Source organism: Podarcis gaigeae (genome assembly GCF_964106915.1).
Source record: "Podarcis gaigeae genome assembly, chromosome: 4".
In the NCBI taxonomy this organism is placed as follows: domain Eukaryota; kingdom Metazoa; phylum Chordata; class Lepidosauria; order Squamata; family Lacertidae; genus Podarcis; species Podarcis gaigeae.
In genome coordinates this window covers 34074259-34095262 of record NC_139677.1, presented here as the reverse complement: position 1 = coordinate 34095262, position 21004 = coordinate 34074259, and the positions used below count along the sequence as shown (strand labels likewise).

Here is a 21004-nt window from a genome sequence, read left to right as displayed (position 1 = left end):
CTTTTCTTCCCACCGCCAGCCTTCAGAACAGCCTTCTGAATGTTGGCGGTGGGGAGGAAAACCTTCCTCCCACCGCAAGTCTTCAAGACAGGTCCGGGAACAGAGGAGAAGCGCTGCGCACCTTCCCCTCTGTTCCCGGACCTGTCCTGAAGGCTTGCGGTGGGAGGAGGGCTTTCCTCCCCACCGCCAACATTCAGAATGCTGTTCTGAATGTTGGCGGTGGGGAGGAAAAACCCTCCTCCCACCGCAAGCCCCGGGAACAGAGGAGAAGCCCTTCGCGCCTTCCCCTCTGTTCCCGGACCTGTCCTGAAGGCTTGCAGTGGGAGGAGGGCTTTCCTCCCCACCGCCAACATTCAGAATGCTGTTCTGAATGTTGGCGGTGGGGAGGAAAAACCCTCCTCCCACCGCAAGCCCCGGGAACAGAGGAGAAGCCCTTCGCGCCTTGTCCTCTGTTTCCGGACCTCCCACCGCAAGCCTTAGGACAGGTCCAGGAACAGAGGAGAAGGCGCGCTGCGCTTCCCTGCTGTCCCCGGAGATTTCCCTATGGGCTTTCGTCTTGCGAAGCAAGCCCATAGGGAAATTCGTCTTGCGAAGCCGCTAAAAAATCGGAAAACCCTTTCGTCTTGCGGGTTTTTCGTTTAGCGAGGCATTCGTCTTGCGGGGCACCACTGTATTTAGGTTCAGGTATGATCTCAAACCCACAGGTGAATTGCACCATAACTTGAGAAATCATGTAAGAAGATTGAACTGGTGATACAAACATCTCCTGTAATACATCTCTCAATAAGGTCACTCTAAATGCTTTATCAACTAATATTTGTGTGACTTTTTTTCATATGCTAATCCAAAAGTTGTTGTTTTTTAAGGCCTGGTGAAAGTTTTAAGACCTGACAAAAGTTTATAACAGTGCCCAAATATCGCACAATCATTTTTAAAGCAGACACAAATTACGCATTGGATAGCTTTCCCATTATGGGACACTGGTTTTGAAAATATTACATTAGAAAGCAATTGAACCTTAGTTCCATTTGATCGAGAACAGTCTTCATTTTATCTTCATACTGTTTGCACCTTTCCCCAGTCAAATGCATATGGAGTGTGGGCCCATCTTCCAAGTCTGTATGCAAAAACTTGTCACAGTATTTTGCATCGATTAACTTCTTGTTAGACTCCTATACGAGCAAGACGTTCGGGGGAGAAAGTGGAGACATGATCTACACAAAGTATTGGTTGGAACATTTTAATGCTGCATTTTTATGAAGACATGGCAAACACACACACACACAAGCTCTCTTAGGCCTCCCTGTCCAACCAAAACAGTGTCCCCCCTTCCCCTGCTTGGGCTTGTGAGGGGAAACTAATGTAGCTAATAGAAGACTTTTCCGCAGCCTAATTGTAACATGGGGTAGGATCACTGGCGGAGGAAGAGGAGTGCGGGGGGAGCGTACCGCCCCTGGCAGCACGATCCCGGTAGAGTGCCATCGTGGCTGCATCCTCCACCCACGCTGGGTGCCCTGCCCCTGCAGGTGGCACCCACCGCCCCCAGGGTGCACACCAGCCCCGCTCCCGCCTGCTCTCCACTCCCCGGTGCTGGAGCATGAAGCACTGCCGCTGGATAGGATAGAGGGAGTCACAACTGGGGAAAGCAGATTTAAGTCCCCCAAATAATTCTAGGAACTGCAGTTTGCTAAGGAACTGTAGCTCTGTGAGTGGAAAACTACAGTTCCCAGGATTCTTTGGGGGGTAAGTCAAGTGTTTTAAATGTACTTTAACTGTATAGTGTAGATCCACCCTGACAAGATGCTGACTTGAACTCACTTCCTCTTCCTACATGCCTCCCTCATGACACCAGACATATTTAACATTCTCTTCTGCTTAGATGAAAGAGGAGGATGTGGTGCCTGCTGCAGCACGCCAGAAGCTCTGTGGTCAGCATGACCAGCATGACCAGTCTAATTTACCTTCCCCTCAACTTCCCTCCCCTTTCTGTGATTATTTATTTTATATCTTTTTTATTACTGCATATCAATTCAAATATATTTACTAATTTCCCCTTATCTTCCCCTTAATTATATCTTACTGCACGTGTTTATATCAGTCCCACTAATGTTTTGTTTTGTTTTTATTTGTATCTTCAAATAGTCAATAAATTTTCCCCATTCTATTTTTTTAAAGTCTCTCTTCCTGGTTTCTTATTCATCCAGTGAGTTCCGCCATTTCTGTGTGTTCCATCAGTTTCAGTTGCCAATCTTCCTTTGTTGGAACCACAAAGGCCAAAGTTCTGGCATGCTCTTTAATCCCCCCGGAGAGATACTGACAGTGTGGATTCATCCCTGTCATAATCTAGCACAGCTGTAAACCAATGTGACAAAACTGCAGTCAAGAAAATGTACCAAAACTAGTGGATTACCTACAGCATCAGTTTGCACCGATTCATCCTGCGGCTTGGTTCTTATGTTGACAATCCCCTTTGCATGACGAAAACTGAGATCACCAAATGCTTTTGTTATGGTCAGCTTCTGCGCTTTCAAGCCATTCTTCTGAAGCCACTCCTTGGAATTCACATAATCCTCTGCTCTTGAATCATTTACTATACCGTCAGTTTGGGCTGATGGCGTAAAAAGGTATGAATGGAATGTGCATTTGCTGACACTAGACTGAACCTAATATAATCAACTGGAGTACTCTCATTTTAAAAAATACATGCTTTCCTTCCTTTTAGAAAGCAATACTGCTTTGTTAAAATGACCTAAGATAGGAAGACTTTGCATATGAAAAAGCAAAGCACAATGCTTTAAAAACATAATGCCTAAATTGGCATTTCCAAATCCAGAATTTGGAACTGTAATAATCGCCCTGTGAAATCAAAACGAGTTGTTGATCAGCTTGCCCTGCAAGACTATAAAGTGCCCTAATGTGCACTGTGAGAGATATAGCTTTAAGATAACTTGTAAACTGATAAGATATGGTCCTTCGAGTCTGAAAGGATTTTGCGATAATGCATCCATTTTAAATCCATCACTCCTGGCGCAGACTGAGCCTGCACTTGAACCTAGATCTCCTGGGTAAACTACACAACTTGAGCAAGGAAAGATGAAGTTTGCAGCTGATGGTACTTTTTTAAAAAAAATGGTGGATGATGTACAGTACAGACCAACAGGCAAGGGAAGTTTAGGGCATGAGGGCTGGTAGGCCTGGCCATTCCTTGCCTCCCCAGTGCTGCTCTGCCATTTACTCTGCAGTTTAGAAGACAGCAATTTAGAGGCAAAAGCACACATGACACCAGAGACACGAGATACTGTAGACCATTGGGTCCATCTAGCTCAGCATTAAATAAACTCACTGGCAGCAGCCTTCCAAGATTTAAGGTAGTGTCTGCATGCATAACATGTATTCTATCAATGAGCCATGGCTTCAAGCATGCTAGAGTGACACACTCATAATTCACACTTGCAAGAAAGACTGCAGCCACTCTATTAGGCAAACTTCCTGCAACGTGCAGATCTGTAAGAGCAACCTCATCCTTTTGAGTGCCACTGACTTACAACTGTCCGTAATGGAATCGAGAGCATAATCATCAATGCTGCAATGCAGTCAGAATATTTAAAAATGTGTGTGTGTGTGTGTTCATAACATACCTGAAGGTAGTTCAGACTGCTCAAACTCTATCAGAATTCTCTGAACTTGTATCAGTGCATTCCTGGCTTCTTCCATCTCCTTCCAGATCAGGTACACATCTTCTCTGACCCCTGTTCCTGAATTTTGGAGTAATGCAAGAGGAACAGAAATAGAAGCAAATTTAGTTACCTACTGAGTTTCTCTGGCCTTTCATGCCCTCTGAATGCCTTTACTTTTGATAATCATAGAGGAGTCGTGGGCAATCACTGCACACCTTTCAATAATATATCCAGGAGAAAATGCATTCTGAGTATATGGGAATGACTAATCCCGATAGGGGGAGCAAATCTGAGCTGGTTTTATAGTGTCTGACAGTAAACCTAAAGACCTGTGGATTGCTTTCTCTGGACTGCATCTAGACCCACGGGTTTGGTTTGGGTTTTTTGCAAAAAAAAATAAAATTATATTGATTAAAAGAACTACAGCTCACATTGTTCTTTTTTTCAAAGAACCCATTATGAAACATTTATTTATTCATGTATCTGCAAATATATCTGTACTGCCAAACCAAAAAACTATCAAGGCAGTGGACAGTGTCAATCATGATTTTAAAGTGAATAAACAAAAATAAGCCAAATATAACAAATCAGGTTAATACCTCAGCTGGCTCACCCCTGTGTGAACAGCTATGTGAACATACGTGTTTTAACATGATCACTAAGGACTGGTAATTTTTGCTTCTGAACTCTTATACACTTATTATATATTTTAAAATTGCAAGATCATAGGTACATCATCATAATTTATTATTTATACCCCGCCCATCTGGCTGGGTTTTCCCAGCCACTCTGGGTGACTTCAAACAAAATATTTTTTAAAAAATGCAATAAAACGTCAAACATTTAAAAAATTCCTAAACAAGGCTGCCTTCAGGTGTCCTCTAAAAGTCAGTTAGTTGTTAATTTCCTTAACATCTGATGGGAGGGTGTTCCACAGGGCGGGCGCCACTACCGAGAAGGCCCTCCGCCTGGTTCCCTGTAACCTCACTTCTCGCAGTGAGGGAACTGCCAGAAGGCCCTTGGAGCTGGACCTCAGTCTCCAGGCTGAACGATGGGGGTGGAGATGCTCCTTCAGGAAATACTTGCATGCATGCCCCAAATGGAAAAAGGTAGTCAAGAGCAAAGGGACACTTATTGAGCGGAGGGGCCAAAGCACACAGCACAGAAATATTACATCAAGGATCGCCCACTGGTATGGATGTGAAATAAAAAGCATAGCTATGGAAAGCATTAAACCGAGTGCATTTGAACCTCGTGTGCCCATCACCCACAGACAGGGGCGCCGACTTATAAAAAATATTGGGGGGGCGGGGGCCCATACCGACTTATAAAAAATATTGGGGGGGCCCAAGACCTCCAAACCGCTGCTGCTGGGGGAACGAAAGGGGCGAGCCCCGGGCTGCCCCGACCTTAAGTGAACCTGTGAGGGCCCGCCCTTTGCGGCAGCCGATTGGCTGCCGCCGTGGGCGGTGAATATTAATGAGCTAGGGGGAATCCCCGCTTCTCGCGGGGCTGACGCCAGCCCCGCGAGATTGTTGATGGGTCGAGAGCCCGCAACCCCACCCCCTCTCTAGATTTTCTTACATTATTGGGGGGGCGGAGCCCCCCAAACGAATTTTTGAGGGGGCTCGGGCCCCCTCAGGCCCCATGGAGTCGGCGCCTATGCCCACAGAGAAAAATCACGTGTGAATGGCCCGTTTGTGAGTTCTTGCCCCTACCTGAAATCACCCATTGCTATAGTGAGTCAAAGCTGTGTGTTCCAGTCTACCAAGAAAAAATCCTGCACAGAAGTGTACTGCATCTCCACGTACAGAAATGCAGAAATGCAGTGCTCTCTACAGATGCTTGCAATATAAAATGTGCATTTGATGTAGTCCACAAATGTTTAAGCCTTGATAAATACGTGGAATCGTTAAGGTGCCACAAATCTTCTCCCCACCGCAAACCCTACTTATCACAATGGTGGGCATTTTGCTAGTAGAGCCACACCGCAATTAAATGCTATAAAAAAACTCAGCATGGATGCAGATAAGATAGGGAATCACACACAGACACACAAATATCACAAGAACAAATGTGTGCTTCTTTTCCTATATACCAGAAAGCTTCTCTGGAGCTGTATTTTAAATCAAATATACCTGCAAACGCGCTAGTTCACTGCGCCTGCAAAGCAGTCACAGATTGACTCCCCATCATTAAATACCAGCACCGGCTTTATTTGCCTGCAGTATCAGCTTAACCCTCTTCTGTGCCAAGATAATGTCATGGTTTATGATGCTGCAGTGGCACCGCAGTTGGTGCGAACTACTTTTTGAGGAGTTTATTTCCTGGCACAGCAAAATCTTGAGAGGGGGCCATAAGCCGCAGATCTGACAGCAACATGCTTCAGCTATCATAAAACTTTGAAGAAGCTAATATTTGAGGGTCCAATAAATCTACAATTATTGCTGAGCTGAAATAAAGTATGTATGTTCTTGCATATGCACAAGTGCAGCTCTGACAGAAACAGCAAGGCTCCTCTCACTCCTTTTTCTTCTAGCATTGCACAACTTTAAATGTGCTATTGTATACTGCCATCTCCTGGGACTCTCCTATATTTCTACTTTCATATTAGAGGGGGAAATCAGCCTAGGAGAATGAAGGAAAGGTTAGTAGCACACAGTTCTTAAAAGAATACAACAGGATTTGCTGTTCCCATTTATTAGCCAGAAATAAATTTTATTGCTTAAGAACAAGCAGTGGCTTATTATCATCACAACCATGGGGGGGGGGGGGACCGGGGACCACATAAACCTGTACAAGCCAGGATCATCAGATTACGGTCTGTATAAAATGAGCCACAGTCACTATGATTTGGGCATTTAAAGTTATTCCCAATGCTTATCTTTTACAAGCCCCTTTTATACTGCCTTAGAACCATAAGGAAACATAGGCACTTTAATTTTTTTAGTTATTTAGGTTAACCATGTGATGATCATAATATGGAGCAACAGGAACCTTTGAAAATACTACACTTCATGGTTTTCCACTCTGAACGTATTTGTTTATTCTCTTGTGTTTCTTTTAACGTTTGATAGACTATTGTATTTTAATATTCTGTTGGAAGCCGTCCAGAGTGCTGGGGAAACCCAGCCAGATGGGCGGGGTATAAATAAATTATTATTATTATTATTATTATTAAAAACAAAAAAAATTCCTTCCAGTAGCACCTTAAAGACCAACTAAGTCAGTTCTTGGTATGAGCTTTCGTGTGCATGCACACTTCTTCAGATCTGAAGAAGTGTGCATGCACACGAAAGCTCATACCAAGAACTGACTTAGTTGGTCTTTAAGGTGCTACTGGAAGGAATTTTTTTTGTTTTGACTATGGCAGACCAACACGGCTACCTATCTGTAACTATTATTATTATTATTATTATTATTATTATTATTATTATTATTCTACCTCTGCATGAATCCCACAATTCACAATGGGTTAAGACCTACTGACGGCCTTTGCCTAATAATAATAATAGCAAAATATAACCCGCATATCAGACTCAGCATACCTTGAAAACCCAGGTGCTTAAGAAAAGAAACAGGCTCAAAAGTTTTCTTTGAACTGGGTCACAAATCCGCCCAGAAGAGAAAGAAAGAGCTGCTAACTGATTTCCTCTAGGCATCTGCAACTGGGCAAATGAAACAATGACTCTGTTCTGAACACACCACTGATCCTGAATGTTTAATCTGTTTATCGCCGGTTCAATGAACTGCACTGCCACAGAACATGGGAACAAGTTGCATGCAGTTCCAGACCTGCATTTTGTTGCATATGCTTGGTGTGTTAGGTTCAGGTTGCTCTCGCACAGAGATATTAAAAGGAAAGGTAGACACTTGGAGGCAGTAGCAGACTGAGATAAAAGCAAGCACTCATCAGCAGCTTTGCTTCTTAAAATGTATGTATGGCCCTAGGAAGGTGCCTTCACAGGTCCTGGAAGGTTACTGCCAACTACACTGCCTGCCAGTGGCTCTCCAGGGTTTCTGACCAGTCCTACCTGGAGATGCCAAGGACTGCACCTGGTACTTCCTTCATGTTTATTGATCTAAGAGCCCTTTCTCACTATGGCTTTGAGCACTCGGCCCTACCATTGGGCAGAGTGAGGCAGTTGTCTCAAGCAGCATATGCTATGGGGCAGAAAATGCCAGTGAGATGCTGGGTGGGGAAGAGATGTGTTTGCATTACACAGACTGCCCTGCATCTCCTGCCTTAACTTGCTGCCTTCAGGCAAGATTGGAGGTCCTTGTCCTATCACCAGCATTGGTGTAAGACTGAACGGCCAGCTCAGTGGGCTTCCGTAGGTTGTAGGAAGGGAGGGAACCATCTTGTCCTTCGCCTCAGGCTGCAAAGTGTCTTAGGCCTGCACTCAATGACACCAAGCTCTATCCACCAAGTAGTCAACCAGCACAGAAGGTATATCAACCTGCTACGGAGTCACAAGTTCTGTGGGACTAATTCATGAAAATATGAAACATTGATGGGCTAGTTGCCCGAATTTCACACTGGGGTCCTATGGTTAAATAGCCTGCTTAACACAAGAGAAAAGCTGTGCTGGGTAGCTGACTGAGGACACCAGCTATGTTCCCATAACAATTTAAGTAGTCTGGGGAGCCCACTCAAAGTATCTCTGAACCTTTAACATGAAAACACTAAACTTCCTAGGTTTCCTCTTTCTCTTTCTCTCTCTCCCTCTCTCTCTCTCTCTGATTTGGGTATCATTTAGCCCCATTTCACACACCAGCATGTCAGAATGCAATCGTTATTTTCATATTATATCTTCTTTGTTTCTCAGGACATCCTTTCTAGGAAGAGCTCGATAAACAGACCCCAAAACATGCAAGACAAATATATCACTCCAGGGTCTTTTCTGCTGTAGAAGGCAGAGAGAGACAGAGAGGCAGAGGGAGTCCTGGACGTGCCCAGAGTTTTCCAATTGGCTAGCCATGATGTCATAACCACAGCTATAATACTAGGTAAATGCCCAAGACTAATTGTGTTCCCCTTTAATGTGTAAATTCTATTCTGTAAAAGCAATAAATACACGGCCTACAAAGCGTTTCTAGTAGATTACTGCACTTGCGGGCTGATTAAAACCATTCTGCAATTTAGCCATTAAGAAAAGGGAAAGTGCAGGGGCATAATTTTAAGAGCCGCAGCAGCTTTCAACGCATCTATTGAAATATAAACGAGAGGGAGCAGGAATGCTTCTTGCTCACAATGGAACCCAGCAGAGAGGCTCTGTTAGTTGCAAGCCATCATTAAACAGCTGCTGAATTAAAATTAAAATACAGAGGAATTAGAAAGTTGTCCCTCTTAGAAATATCACAGTCCCAAGTGACCTTTAAATAAAAGGACAAGCAGTGCTTCCAAGAAAAGGGGGTATGCTTTTTCTGGCTACATTTTATGCAATTACACTTATTCTATTCTTTATGTTCCAGGATCTACTCTTTGTTTTGCAGCCTGGGGGGCACGGGTGTCAACACCATGTGCTGGCTTGAACCCTACATGGCTTGGATAATTAGGCTGCGTACGCAACATACCTTAAAAACATATTCTTTCCCTCAAAGAATTATGAACACTGGTTTGCCGAGGGTTGCTGGGAATTGTAACTTTGCAAGAGGTAAACTACACTGCCCAGATTTCTTAAGAGGAAAAGAATGTGGTTCCTGGTGGTCAGTTTGCAAGGCAGGTTTTTTTTTAACATATTAAAGTCAAATAAATGCTGGCTAATTCCCCACGACCCTGGTGCATTTACTTATACAATCGTACCTTGGATCCTGAACGCCTTGTGAGTCGGGCGTTTTGGCTCCTGAACACCGCAAACCCGGAAGTGAGTGTTTCAGTTTGCAAACATTCTTTGGAACCCGAATGTCCAACACAGCTTACGCGGCTTCCGATTGGCTGCAGGAGCTTCCTGCAGCCAATCAGAAGCTGCACCTTGGTTTCCAAACGTCTTGGAAGTCGAACAGACTCCCGGAACGGATTCTGTTCCGCTTCCGAGGTACGACTGTAATGTGGATGCTCAACATGTGTCCTGTTTAAAATCTTACATTTTAGAAAATATATGAAAAGTAATTGAATCAAGATGTGATGACTTGTTAGTGATACAACACACACACACAACACATATGCAGCTCAGTGACAAAAAGGGAGGAAAGAACTTGTATTGATTTATGTACAGTGGTGCCTCGCAAGACGAAGTTAATTCATTCCGCGAGTTGCTTCGTCTTGCGATTTTTTCGTCTTGCGGAGCGCGGATTCCCCGGGTATTAATAGCTTTAAGAAAAAGGAAGCAAACTCGCAAGACGTTTTCGTCTTGCGAAGCAAGCCCATAGGGAAATTCGTCTTGCAAAGCATCTCGAAAAACGGAAAACCCTTTCGTCTAGCGAGTTTTTCATCTTGCGAGGCATTCGTCTTGCAGGACACCACTGTATGTATATAGTCTGCCTTGTTCCTGGGTAATCAGCATTTGAAAATTGTGTGTACTCAGTCACAACAGGGACTAATATTTCTCTGTTTTCCCCTGGCGGTTAGTGATTCCTTCTTTCCTATTAACACACGTAATTTGATACACAATTATTTGGAAGCTACCAAACCCCTTGGGGGCTTTTGCATTTATTCAGAACAGGCCTGCTGGAACATGCAAACTTGCCACCTTTCTGAAAGGGACTGTTTTTCACTCTTCCTCTTCGCTTTCTCTAAATATCAAACACTCTTCTCTAAAATACAGGAAATAGGGGGTGTCCAGCTCCATTAGCTAAGAATGGTTTCAGAAAGAAAATGGCCTTTCCCCCTCCCACACAGCACAATGAACTTCTCAATATTATGTGCCATTGTAAAACTGTTCCCCATTACCATATTGTTCTATGGGCTGTCCCAGTGATGTGTTCTACTCTGTGTGCCTTCCAGTTTACCTTAGGAAATTTGTGAAATTAATTTCAGAACTGGTACACGCATTGTTTGCCACTGTTTTGAATGTGCACCCCCACCATCTGAAGTGAGGCAGGTGGGTACAGGGGGGAAAGACCTTTTTGGATGCAACACTTCATTTGCAGAATTCTTTCACCATGGAGGCATGCCTAGTCTCTTAGGTGCCAGCCAGACAACATTTTGATTTCCCCAGACGTTTAACCTCCAGTGTATCTCTCTTTCACACACACACACACACACACAAAATATGATTGTTTTTACCACTGTTCTACCATTGTGAGTCATTGTATTGATCACTGCTCTTTTACTGTGCTTTTTGAGTCATTGTAAACTCTCCTGGAAATTTCTGAATGAAAAGAGGTAGTGTAGAAATGTTTCAAATAAACATTGTTGTGTTTTTTTATGTGTGTGTACACAATGAAAACAATTGAAGTACTAGTGGTTTTATATTGTGGTTTTATGTTGTAACTTTCCTGACGCTTGCAGATATTGGACGAAAATAAAATAAAATAGAAGAAGTGGCAACCTGAGCAGAAAAATGTGCACTGCTCCAGGAAGATGCAGAGGTTCTAGTTTTGGAGTCCTCCAGTGAAAAAGTCCCACAGTTGTGGGGCAGCCACACATGCATCTGCCAGTCACACCGGCGACATATCCGGTGATTCAGATAGGGCAGGACCACAGGACTAAATATGGCAGAAGGTGAAGGCAGTGGCAAACAGCCCCAGCATCAACATCTAGGCTGGCATGGGCAGGCTGAGGTCCACCAGGAAAGATGCTGGTTACTACAGAATCCTTTGCTATTATTCTGTTGTCATAGGGGCAGCTGGCACGTACATGGGATACTAATGCTCTTTTAAAAAAATAATGAAACACATTCTCCTTTTCTGCAACGAAGGGCCCCATTTGAGTCCTGTCAGCATGATGGTGCTGTGATTTATGCATGCTCTTAAAATGCAAAACTGCACATGCTCAAGAGTGTCGTAATTTTTACCACAGCTAGAAAACTGTTCTTGCTTAAGAGTTTTGCTCTAACATGTCAGGAATGTAAAACAAATGTCAATGGAAAGAAGACAAATGTCAATGGTCTGCTTTGCCTCTCTAAGACTGTGAAGTCCAGGGTCCAAAACAGTGTCTCCCAAATTTGGGTCTCCAGCTGTTTTTGGAGTACAACTACCATCACCCCTAGCTAGCAAGACCAGTGGACAGGGATGATGGGAGTTGTAGTCCAAAAACAGCTGGAGACCCAAGTTGGGGAAACACAGGTCTGAAATTCCCTTGTTGCACTATTGGTTCTACCTTCTTCCAAAGAACTCTTGCTTACCTCCGTTCTGTATTGAGGAAGCATTCTGTTCCAATAAAATGCCTGCTAGTGCCCCCAGATTCTCCTAGATAAAAATGTTATCTTGAAGATTCTAAGGCAACAGTGGGCAGACTTCTTAATCCCCAAACCCACATTCCCCTCTGGGGAACTTTACGAGGGCTACATGTCAGGGGGTGGGTGAGGCCAGATGCAAACTTCTCTGTCCTCCATCTAGACCATCGAGAGGCATCGCCACAGACCAGGAATGCATCCTTCCAGGCAAAAGCACATAAGGAGGGCACAGAGCGAGGAGCAAGGCTGGTGAGAGCTATGGTCCATGGAGATTCTGGAGGACTGAAAGGAGGAAGGCATTTGGGGCATAACAATCAACCTTTTTTTGTTTTACCTAGAGGCAGGTTCCCTTTCAGTTTCCTCGAATTCTGGGTAAGTAAGGCTTTCTCATCCTCGTCGCTTATTGAGGTTTCTATCATGTCCATGTAGTCCTCTCTCTCAGCAAATGCATGGAACCTGAAGGGATAAAGTGTTTCAATCTGTATGCAAAGGTTATAAACAGGCATCAAGGGAGCTGGTATGGAGCAGTGGCTAGAATGTCAGACCAGGCAGACCCAAGTTAAGTCACTAATCAGCTACTGTCTACTGAGTGATTTTGGGGCAGTCAGCCTCTCTCAGCCTAGCTTACCTCACATGGCTGTTTTAAAAAATATGAGGGAAGAGAACACGTTTCACTTTTGACTTCTTAAAGAGAAGATAACTGCAACAAATAAACACAGTAATTTCCACTGGTTGTCAGGCTCAAGCACCATTAGGATGTTCTCATTGTACTCTTTTATCACCAGAGTTTCATAAAACTCACAGGTGCCCATAACAAACTGGGTGTTCCCATACTATAACTTGCATTTATCAGTTTAATAGCAACTCACGATTGAGGCCTCACTCTTTTAGGCTTGCTCTACTGTTAAGCAGAGCTGCCTTGGGGTGCTGATTTTGGATGTCATGAAAGGCACTAAATGCTTGTCATTGTTGTGTATTTTACTCCCAGGGAGTAACTTGGTCAAGTTTGAGTACTCTGCACCTTGCATAGGGGAGAGGGGCATTTAACTACAGTAGTACCTCAGGCTACAAACTTAATTCGTTCCAGAGGTCCGTTCTTAACTCGAAACCATTCTTAACCTGAGGCGTGCTTTTGCTAATGGGGCCTTCTGCTGCCGCCATGCCACCGGCATGCGTTTTCCGTTCTCATCCTGGGGCAAAGTTCTCAACCCAAGTTACTACTTCCGGGTTAGTGGAGTTTGTAACCCAAAGTGTTTGTAACCCGAAGCGTTTGTAACCTGAGGTACCACTGTAGTCCGCATTGGGCAGCTAAACAACTTGGGCTGAACCTGCTCCACCAGACCTTGTTATTTTCATCTCAGAGAGACAGAGGAAGGGGGAAAGTGACATATTTGGGCAAAAAACACAAAGAGAAAGCATGCGATCTGCAAGGATCCAGATCTCCATTTGCAAAATAGATTGATAGTGATGAAATCATTTACCTCATACCTGCCAGTGGTCAGATGACTCAGCTCCTTTAATAAAGCAATGGTCTCTTCTTCTCGAGCATTAAAAGACACTGTATGGACTGGGCACGGGCACCTCGATATCTTCTGCAGGAGCAAATGTCTCATGCATTCTGGCATATCGCCCACAGTGAAATAGTACACGGCCTCGGTCTGTGATGGACAAGTCATTTGAACCATGAAGCATTTTTGTAACATTCCCCCCCCCCCCCGCTTTTCATTTCTATCCCCCCCATTCATCCAAGGAGCTAAGGTGGCATATATTGTTTTCCCTTCTCCTCACAACATCCTTGTGAGCTAGGCTAGGCTAAGGGACGGTGACTGACCCAAGTCCATGGCTTTGTGGCCAAGTGGGGATTTGAACCCCAATCTCCCAGGTCCTAGTCCAACACACTTAACCTCTACACCACACTGGCATCTCTTATAATAGCAGCAATTCAGCCCAAAAGGCTGCACAGTGAGCCCCACATGCCCAGAAGTGTTAGGGAAGCTGAGATTAATTGGAGACTTCCCGGCTTAATTGTGGCTTGCCTAAAAAAGGTTGCAGTGCACCAAAGAGGTATTTGCATCTCTTAACTTTCACATAGGTTCATTGAAACTAGGCCTATGCTTCAAAGCCCCTTTAGTGTCATTGAAACATTTCTCTCTTGCCTGTTCCGTGGGAAATTCTGCTCTCAGAACGCAATGCTGTCATGCATATATGATATTGGTAAGAACCAGCCTGCAGATCAACTTGAAAGAAATTCCTTCTAAATAGCCCCCAATGTTCTTTTATTAGCATGTATTATCCCCGTCCATAATTCATGTCTGTAGCACTTGCAGTCAAAACTCTCACGGGGATATATCCCTAGACATAACCGAAGACTTCTAGAAATGTGTGAGAGAGATTACCGTGTCATCAAACAAGGCCTCCATGATCGCTTCCGTGGGGCCCGAGTGGCAAATAGCTGGCCTGTACTCTATCGCCCACAGCCACTCGACAGCCGCTTCTATAGAGGCCTCCGACACAGGAACAGTTTTCTCTTGCCACTTTGCAAGATCTTGAGCCCCCCTGGAAAGGAGAATAGCTAAAATACCTGGAGAAATGGCTAAATTTGTCTTGCAATAACAGCTCTGGTAGACTTAAAAAGAGCAGCAAGGAGCATCTGTCCCCGTCAAGGTTTTGGTCTGGAGATTATGGGGGGGGGGATGGAAGGGGAAAGGACTTATCCAGTGTCTAGACAGACATATGATCTGGGTGCCAAATGTCTGTGGAGTTTCCCAGATGAATTACTTCGATCAACATTCAGTGAAAAGGTCCCGCTCATTCTCCCAGTCTGGCAGAGGTCGAAGAGAAAGGGAAGAGGGGCCTGAGCATTCAGCATTGATCCCTGCGCTTTGAGCTAAAAATCTCATCCTGAAATAATGGACACAGTGGGGCCACCACCTAGACTTCCTGGAGAATAGAGTCAGAGTAGATTGCCCTAACCCCCCCCCCCCCAAATCAGTCTCTTATCCAAAGTGCCTCTTTGGCCCCATGCAAATCAAGTACTAGGCAGGACCCCTCAAATCCCAGAATGGGCTCCCCAGGTCTGTAGTTGCTGACCCTTAGCATAAACAAACATGTTTTAAAAAATTAACATATACTTTGTCTGAGGGAGCAATAGGTGCATTAGCTATAGAGAATAAAGTTTGTGGGGGGTATTATGGAGGTACTAAATCTGACCTTAATTGTATCTACTGTATTTTTCGCTCTATAAGACTACTTTTTCCCTCCTTCAAAGTAAGGGGAAATGTGTGTGCGTCTTATGGAGCGAATGCAGGCTGCGCAGCTATCCCAGAAGCCAGAACAGCAAGAGGGATCGCTGCTTTCACTGCGCAGCGATCCCTCTTGCTGTTCTGGCTTCTGGGATTCAGAATATTTTTTTCTTGTTTTCCTCCTCCAAAAACTAGGTGCATCTTGTGGTCTGGTGCGTCTTATACAGCGAAAAATACGGTACTTACTATGTTTTGTTTTGGTCTCTAAGACAAAATCTAGCTGGCCTTTGCAGGAAAATGTGTGTTGATCAATGCTGAGAGGAAGATACACAGTTTGAAAACAAATCTTTTCCACTTAAGGAGAACTAGTGTTTTAAAATAAATAAATAAAACGCTTAAGAAGGATTTCTACTCATGGCCTCATATTCAAAATGGCATAAAGGCTTTGCAGATAAAGTCTGATTATGTTCATCAGCGATATGCTTTCAACAAACTTCATTATTATGGTTGTAGTCTTAGGAATTCCAGCAAGTCTCCTTAATAAAGTGTAGGAAACTTACTGAATGATGTTAAATCGGGAGATTTGGGCCACTTGCTGTTTGAAGACCATAGAAAGCGCCTCTCGACACAGATCAAACTCAGCTCTAGAAGCAACACCGAAATCCAGAACAATGGTGATGCTCTGTTCCTGAATCACTCCAAATATTTGCCGGCTTTCTGTGGTTAGCCATTCCATCCTTTGTTTATACAGTTCGATAGCTCCAGTAAGACAATCCACAAAATGAAAGAGGAGGTCTTTTTTGGCTGTCAGCTGCATTTAAATTTTAAAAAGAGTGAAGATGTCAAAATCAAGACAGAGAATAATAGGGATGGAAAATGAAGAAGATGTGCATCAAGGCAATTACAAATGCAAACACCCTTTTTAAGAGCTGGCAAACCTCCTTGATGGATTTGTACTTTGGTATTAATATTTTATTGAAAAGGGTTCAATTATAAAGAAATAAAGTGATGCAAAGAAAAAGAGAATGAGAAAAGAAAAAGGAACAAAAATTTGTAGAAAATATATATATGAATATAAATGAAAAACACCCTAACCCATACATTCTTTTGTAAATTTGATATTATTATCCTAATACATATGTAAAGATGAATGACCTACTACATTTTCTATAAACTCGTTCCAAATATTGTCATATTTATCCAAACAAAGTCTACGTCTGTAAGCAGTATGTTCGTAAGCTGTGAGTGTTATCATATTGTCAATCCATTTATTAACGTGGATCATATGTTTATTCCTCCAGATCATCAACATCAGTCTCTTGGCTACCATAAGAGCGCAACAGAATCACATTTTCTCTACTTGACGGGTCTCTCCTATCCTTGCCTTCTGATGCAAAATCCAGAACGGGGTCAAACTGGAGCCACTGTTTTTCAGCAAGTTTTCACCATCAAAGCAGTGTTTCCCAACCTTGGGCCTCCAGCTGTTTTTGAACTACAACTCCCATCATCCCTGACTAGCAAGACCAGTGGCAAGGGATGATGGGAATTGTAGTCCAAAAACAGCTGGAGGCCCAAGGTTGGGAAACACTGCATCAAAGTACTGAACAAGCATCCAAATGGTGAGCACAGCAGCAGCCCTTGAGTGGACAGAGTGATGGGGCATGCTCCCAGCAGTTGTGCCACTGCTAGCTTAAGAGAGCTGTGAGGTCTTAGATATATGGTAATGTTCATAAGTTACCAACCAAGCACGTACATAGATCAGCACAGAAAGACCAACCTGGAACCATTTTGATTCTTAAGCTGAGCAAATGTTTTCTCTGCAAGGTCAAAGTGGGAAACCTCTGCATTGTCTCTTTCTTCACAAATCCTGTCTTAAGGGCACATTTAAGATATGAATAGGGTGTGAGCCTGTGACCTGGCCCAGGAACTAAATATTTATCATTATAAAAGACTGGCCAGGCTCTCCAGGCAGTCCAATCAAGTAACCTGCCAGACAGGAGATAAACAATGACAGGAGGAAAACAACATTCAAATTTCTGTTTTAGACCACCTTTTCGGTGGTCTTAGGTTACACCCCTTCTGTGATGTATGTATGATGTTTCTGGGGGTGGTCTTGATCTACAGGGGGGGAATTTCAAAGGTCTTTATAAGGCCTTGCATGCCATTGTTCTGAGTTCCTCCTCTCCTGCGGGTGAGGGGAGCACCCTGTTGCAACAGATCAATAAAGATCAAGCTTACTAGCTGCTTTGCTTCTCAATATTCTCTGGTTGGCCTCTGTTATTTTCTCCTACCAATAGGAAACCTATGTAAGGACTCTATATGGGCTCTTGGATACCCCATAAGGGAAAAGGGCAATTTTTGTTTACAACAGAGCAAAGTGATGGTGAGGTGGGAGGAGCTCCAGTTTAGTCATAGAAGCCCTAAAGGGCATGTTGGTGTGAGGAGCTCGTCCTACACTCGAGTAGGACCCTGGTAGAGTCACATGCCCGACTGGCATGTTCTCTCCCTCCTGGTCATTTGTTCAGGAGCTTCAAAAGCTTTCTTCTGCCCGAACATCACAGCGACCGATGCCAACAGACATCGGCACACTTAGGGATCTGCCGCTTGCGTAACAGACCTCAGCAACTCAGCATTTTGGCTAATCTACTTTATTTACATATAAACACACACGGAGCACTGCAACATGGCTCGCTCTCTCTCTAGCATCAGACAGCAAAGAGGAAAAGAACAAAGGACAATATTCCCACTTCAAGGAACACAGTAAGACAAACATCCTGTCTCCATCACTTACCACTCTGTGGAGTCAAAGCATATACCGTCATGTGATAGACAACAATCCCATGACTGCAATCATGGAGCAGGAATTCTAACAGTTAGGCCGCCAACCAGCAACCAGGAGCTCCCCCAACCTTATGATCGCCTCGCCTGATCCCAATGAGCAACAGTACTCAGCAGCAGGAGGGTGCTGAGTGGGGTAGCTGTTCGCAACAGAACTGCGAATCTCTGGAGCTATGATTCACACACATCTACCACCCAATCAGCATTTCACAATGGATGAAAAGTGGCCAAAAAAAAATTTGTTCGGTTTCATGGAACGTCCAAACAATACCAGCTTCTAGCTCATTAAATCCTACTAGACCTTGGAAAAATTCAAGAGAGGAAGTCCTGATTCTGAAAATAACCCATGTCAGTAGTTTTGTTGTTGTTGAATAATATAGGTGCTGGATCAGCAAACCAATATCGGTTATCAAACACCTCTCTGAAGCTAAGTGACCCCAGGCTCATTGTTATTACTTCCACTCTGTATTCTGGAGGTAGTTCTCCCCAAGCCCAGCTTCAACAGGTCAGCAAAAACTCTGAAAGCAGAGTCCAGATTTTAAAGAGCATCAAACACAAACTTTTTATAGCCAGAGGGCAGGTTGTTACTACACCCAGCCACCACCTCATCCTGCCAATATATAATATTATCTTACCCAAAAGATATATTATTACTCTGAATCCGCTACTTACGTTATACAGCTTGCCGTCTTCTCCTGTCATGTATTGACGATACAACCCATTTGCGTATCGAGAAGCCACAAGTTTCCCCAGGATGGCTACATAGTCTAGAATAAAAAGAAGTTGTACATGTGCTGTCTCCATCATGCAGGGTCATATATTTTTTTTGCACCAATTCCTTGCCCGTTTATTTAGAAGTGAGCCCCAATGGATATCCCATACACAAGCTGTTACTTACTGTTGAATGCAACAGGGTTTATTTCTCCAGCTAACTGAGCAAAAGATCAGGCTGTGCATCATGCAAAGGGAAAAGACTTGTTGCACATCATACCTTCTTTGTGCTGAAATCCAATCTTGGATAAAATCTGAGAAAAGGTCAACTTGTTCCTTTTGAGCCCATGCAGCTGAAGCCATTTAGGGGAAGAGATGAGAAGTTGCACATCCAAGTCCCACTGAACGCCATAATCTCTCCTTTCTTTTCGCTCCAAGTTCTTCTCGAAGGCAACCAGCGTCTTGGGTTTTTCAGGATCTTTTTTAGGCTTCCCACCAAAAGTAACTTCTGTAAAGGGGAAAACGTGCAAGCTAGGTGTTATGTACTGAAGTTCTCACCCTGGGCCAGCAGGGGGATACTGTAGTTATGCAAATGAAGGATCGAAAGGGACGTTCAGTGATTGGATAGTTTTTATGCAAATGAAGGATCAAAAGTGACGTTCAGTGATTGGATAGTTTTAGAAAGTTGCTACAGTAACATTGTACTGGAGCTCCATATAAGCAGGCTGACTGAGCCCTTCAGTCAGTTCTAGTTCTGGCCTCTGAATAAACAAGAGCTGTTTGAATAATCACTGTGTCGTCTGATATGTTCACCCACAACTTAACACCAGGTTTACTTATTGCAATCCCTTCGTCTGCCAACTATCTCATCTCACCCTCTCACCTCCTTTCAATGGTACTCTACTGTATTCTCATGACTCCTCCTTTTTTAAAGCATTATCAAAAAGAGAAACTTTTAAATAAATACAAAAGCCTCTCCCTTCTTTTTCTCTCTCTCTTTATGTACAAGAAGATACATGTACAAAAATATTCCATACATAGAGCTGAGTCTGGAATTAGTCTTAAGAGGTTTTATGTTACCAAGCATAGGTTTGCACAGAGCCATTAGGTACATTCACACAATACACTGAAAGCACTGTGAATACCACTTTATACAGTCAAAGACACAACATAGCTCCAACAGAAGTTCCATGTGTAATTTTATTAATAAAATATCATAACCTTAGAATACTCACGTTCACTCCATGCAAGCCGTTTACCTATACCGCCAGTCATTGCAACCACACTGATTTTTTGCTTCCTTCTGTGTTCCCCTTAAAACATGAATAAAAACACATGTTTGTTTTTTATTGATGCCATCCAACCAGTAAATCAGGTCTGGTCTCAATGCTATAAATTGAATTTAAATTAAAGTTAGCAGCAGCTCCAACAGCTTTCATTAGCCAGAAACCTAGTCCTCCCACTTACCCAGGAGGAAGCCCCACTGAATTCAACAGGACTTACTTCTGAGCAGACACGGTTAAGATTGTGCTGTCTAATTATTTCAAATATTTCTATACTACTTCTCACTAGCATACCACAGTGACAAAATGGTTACAAAAAGATAACTTACCTGTTTAAGGAAAATGAAATAAAAAGAATGTTTTTAAAATACCACAGCATTAGTAATAAACATTAAAAGAACTTACTAGGAGGTGAAACCATGGGCAACAATAAAAAAATGCCTAAAACCAGAGAAAATACAGAAGGTTCTATGTACACCAGGTTCAACCTGGTGCCTGAAAGAAAGAAGTATTGGTGCAAGGCAAGGATCTCTAGTGAGGTCATTCTATTGTCATCTTGTTTGGAGATGAGAAATTAGAGAGAAAAGCTATGGTTGGTGAACTAATGGTGAAGGCACAGAGGCGGCATATTCAGTTACCTAGGCCCCCAAGATGATGATGATGATAATAATAATAATAATAATAATAATAATAATAATAATAATAATAATAATTTATTTATACCCCGCCCTCCCCTGCCAAGACCGGGCTCAGGGCGGCTGATGTTTTGCTAGTGAAGCTTTTGCCAACTGCGTTGGAGATGGGATGCAGATATCCTTATCAAATCATGGCAGCTGTGTTCTGCACCAACTGATGCTTCCTGGTCATCTTTCAAGCCACACCTAAAATACCATTATAGCAGTCTAATCAGGTGG

At 43.4% G+C, this 21004-nt stretch overlaps 1 protein-coding gene across 3 annotated transcripts in view; it reads right to left on the bottom strand.

Moving 5' to 3' along the window:
• The window catches only part of VWA3B (von Willebrand factor A domain containing 3B), a 69295-nt gene that overhangs the window by 43717 nt on the left and 4574 nt on the right, over positions 1–21004 (bottom strand). For all 3 annotated transcript variants that reach the window (XM_083734172.1, XM_083734173.1, XM_083734174.1), the window contains exons 2-11: positions 20043–20120; positions 19088–19315; positions 18769–18863; positions 15819–16069; positions 14413–14572; positions 13505–13674; positions 12351–12472; positions 3639–3755; positions 2415–2608; positions 1018–1172 (exon numbers count right to left, since the gene is read on the bottom strand). In XM_083734172.1, coding sequence (XP_083590298.1) covers positions 1018–1172; positions 2415–2608; positions 3639–3755; positions 12351–12472; positions 13505–13674; positions 14413–14572; positions 15819–16069; positions 18769–18863; positions 19088–19315; positions 20043–20120 — 1570 coding nt within the window. The remainder of the gene's footprint in view (positions 1–1017; positions 1173–2414; positions 2609–3638; positions 3756–12350; positions 12473–13504; positions 13675–14412; positions 14573–15818; positions 16070–18768; positions 18864–19087; positions 19316–20042; positions 20121–21004) is intronic.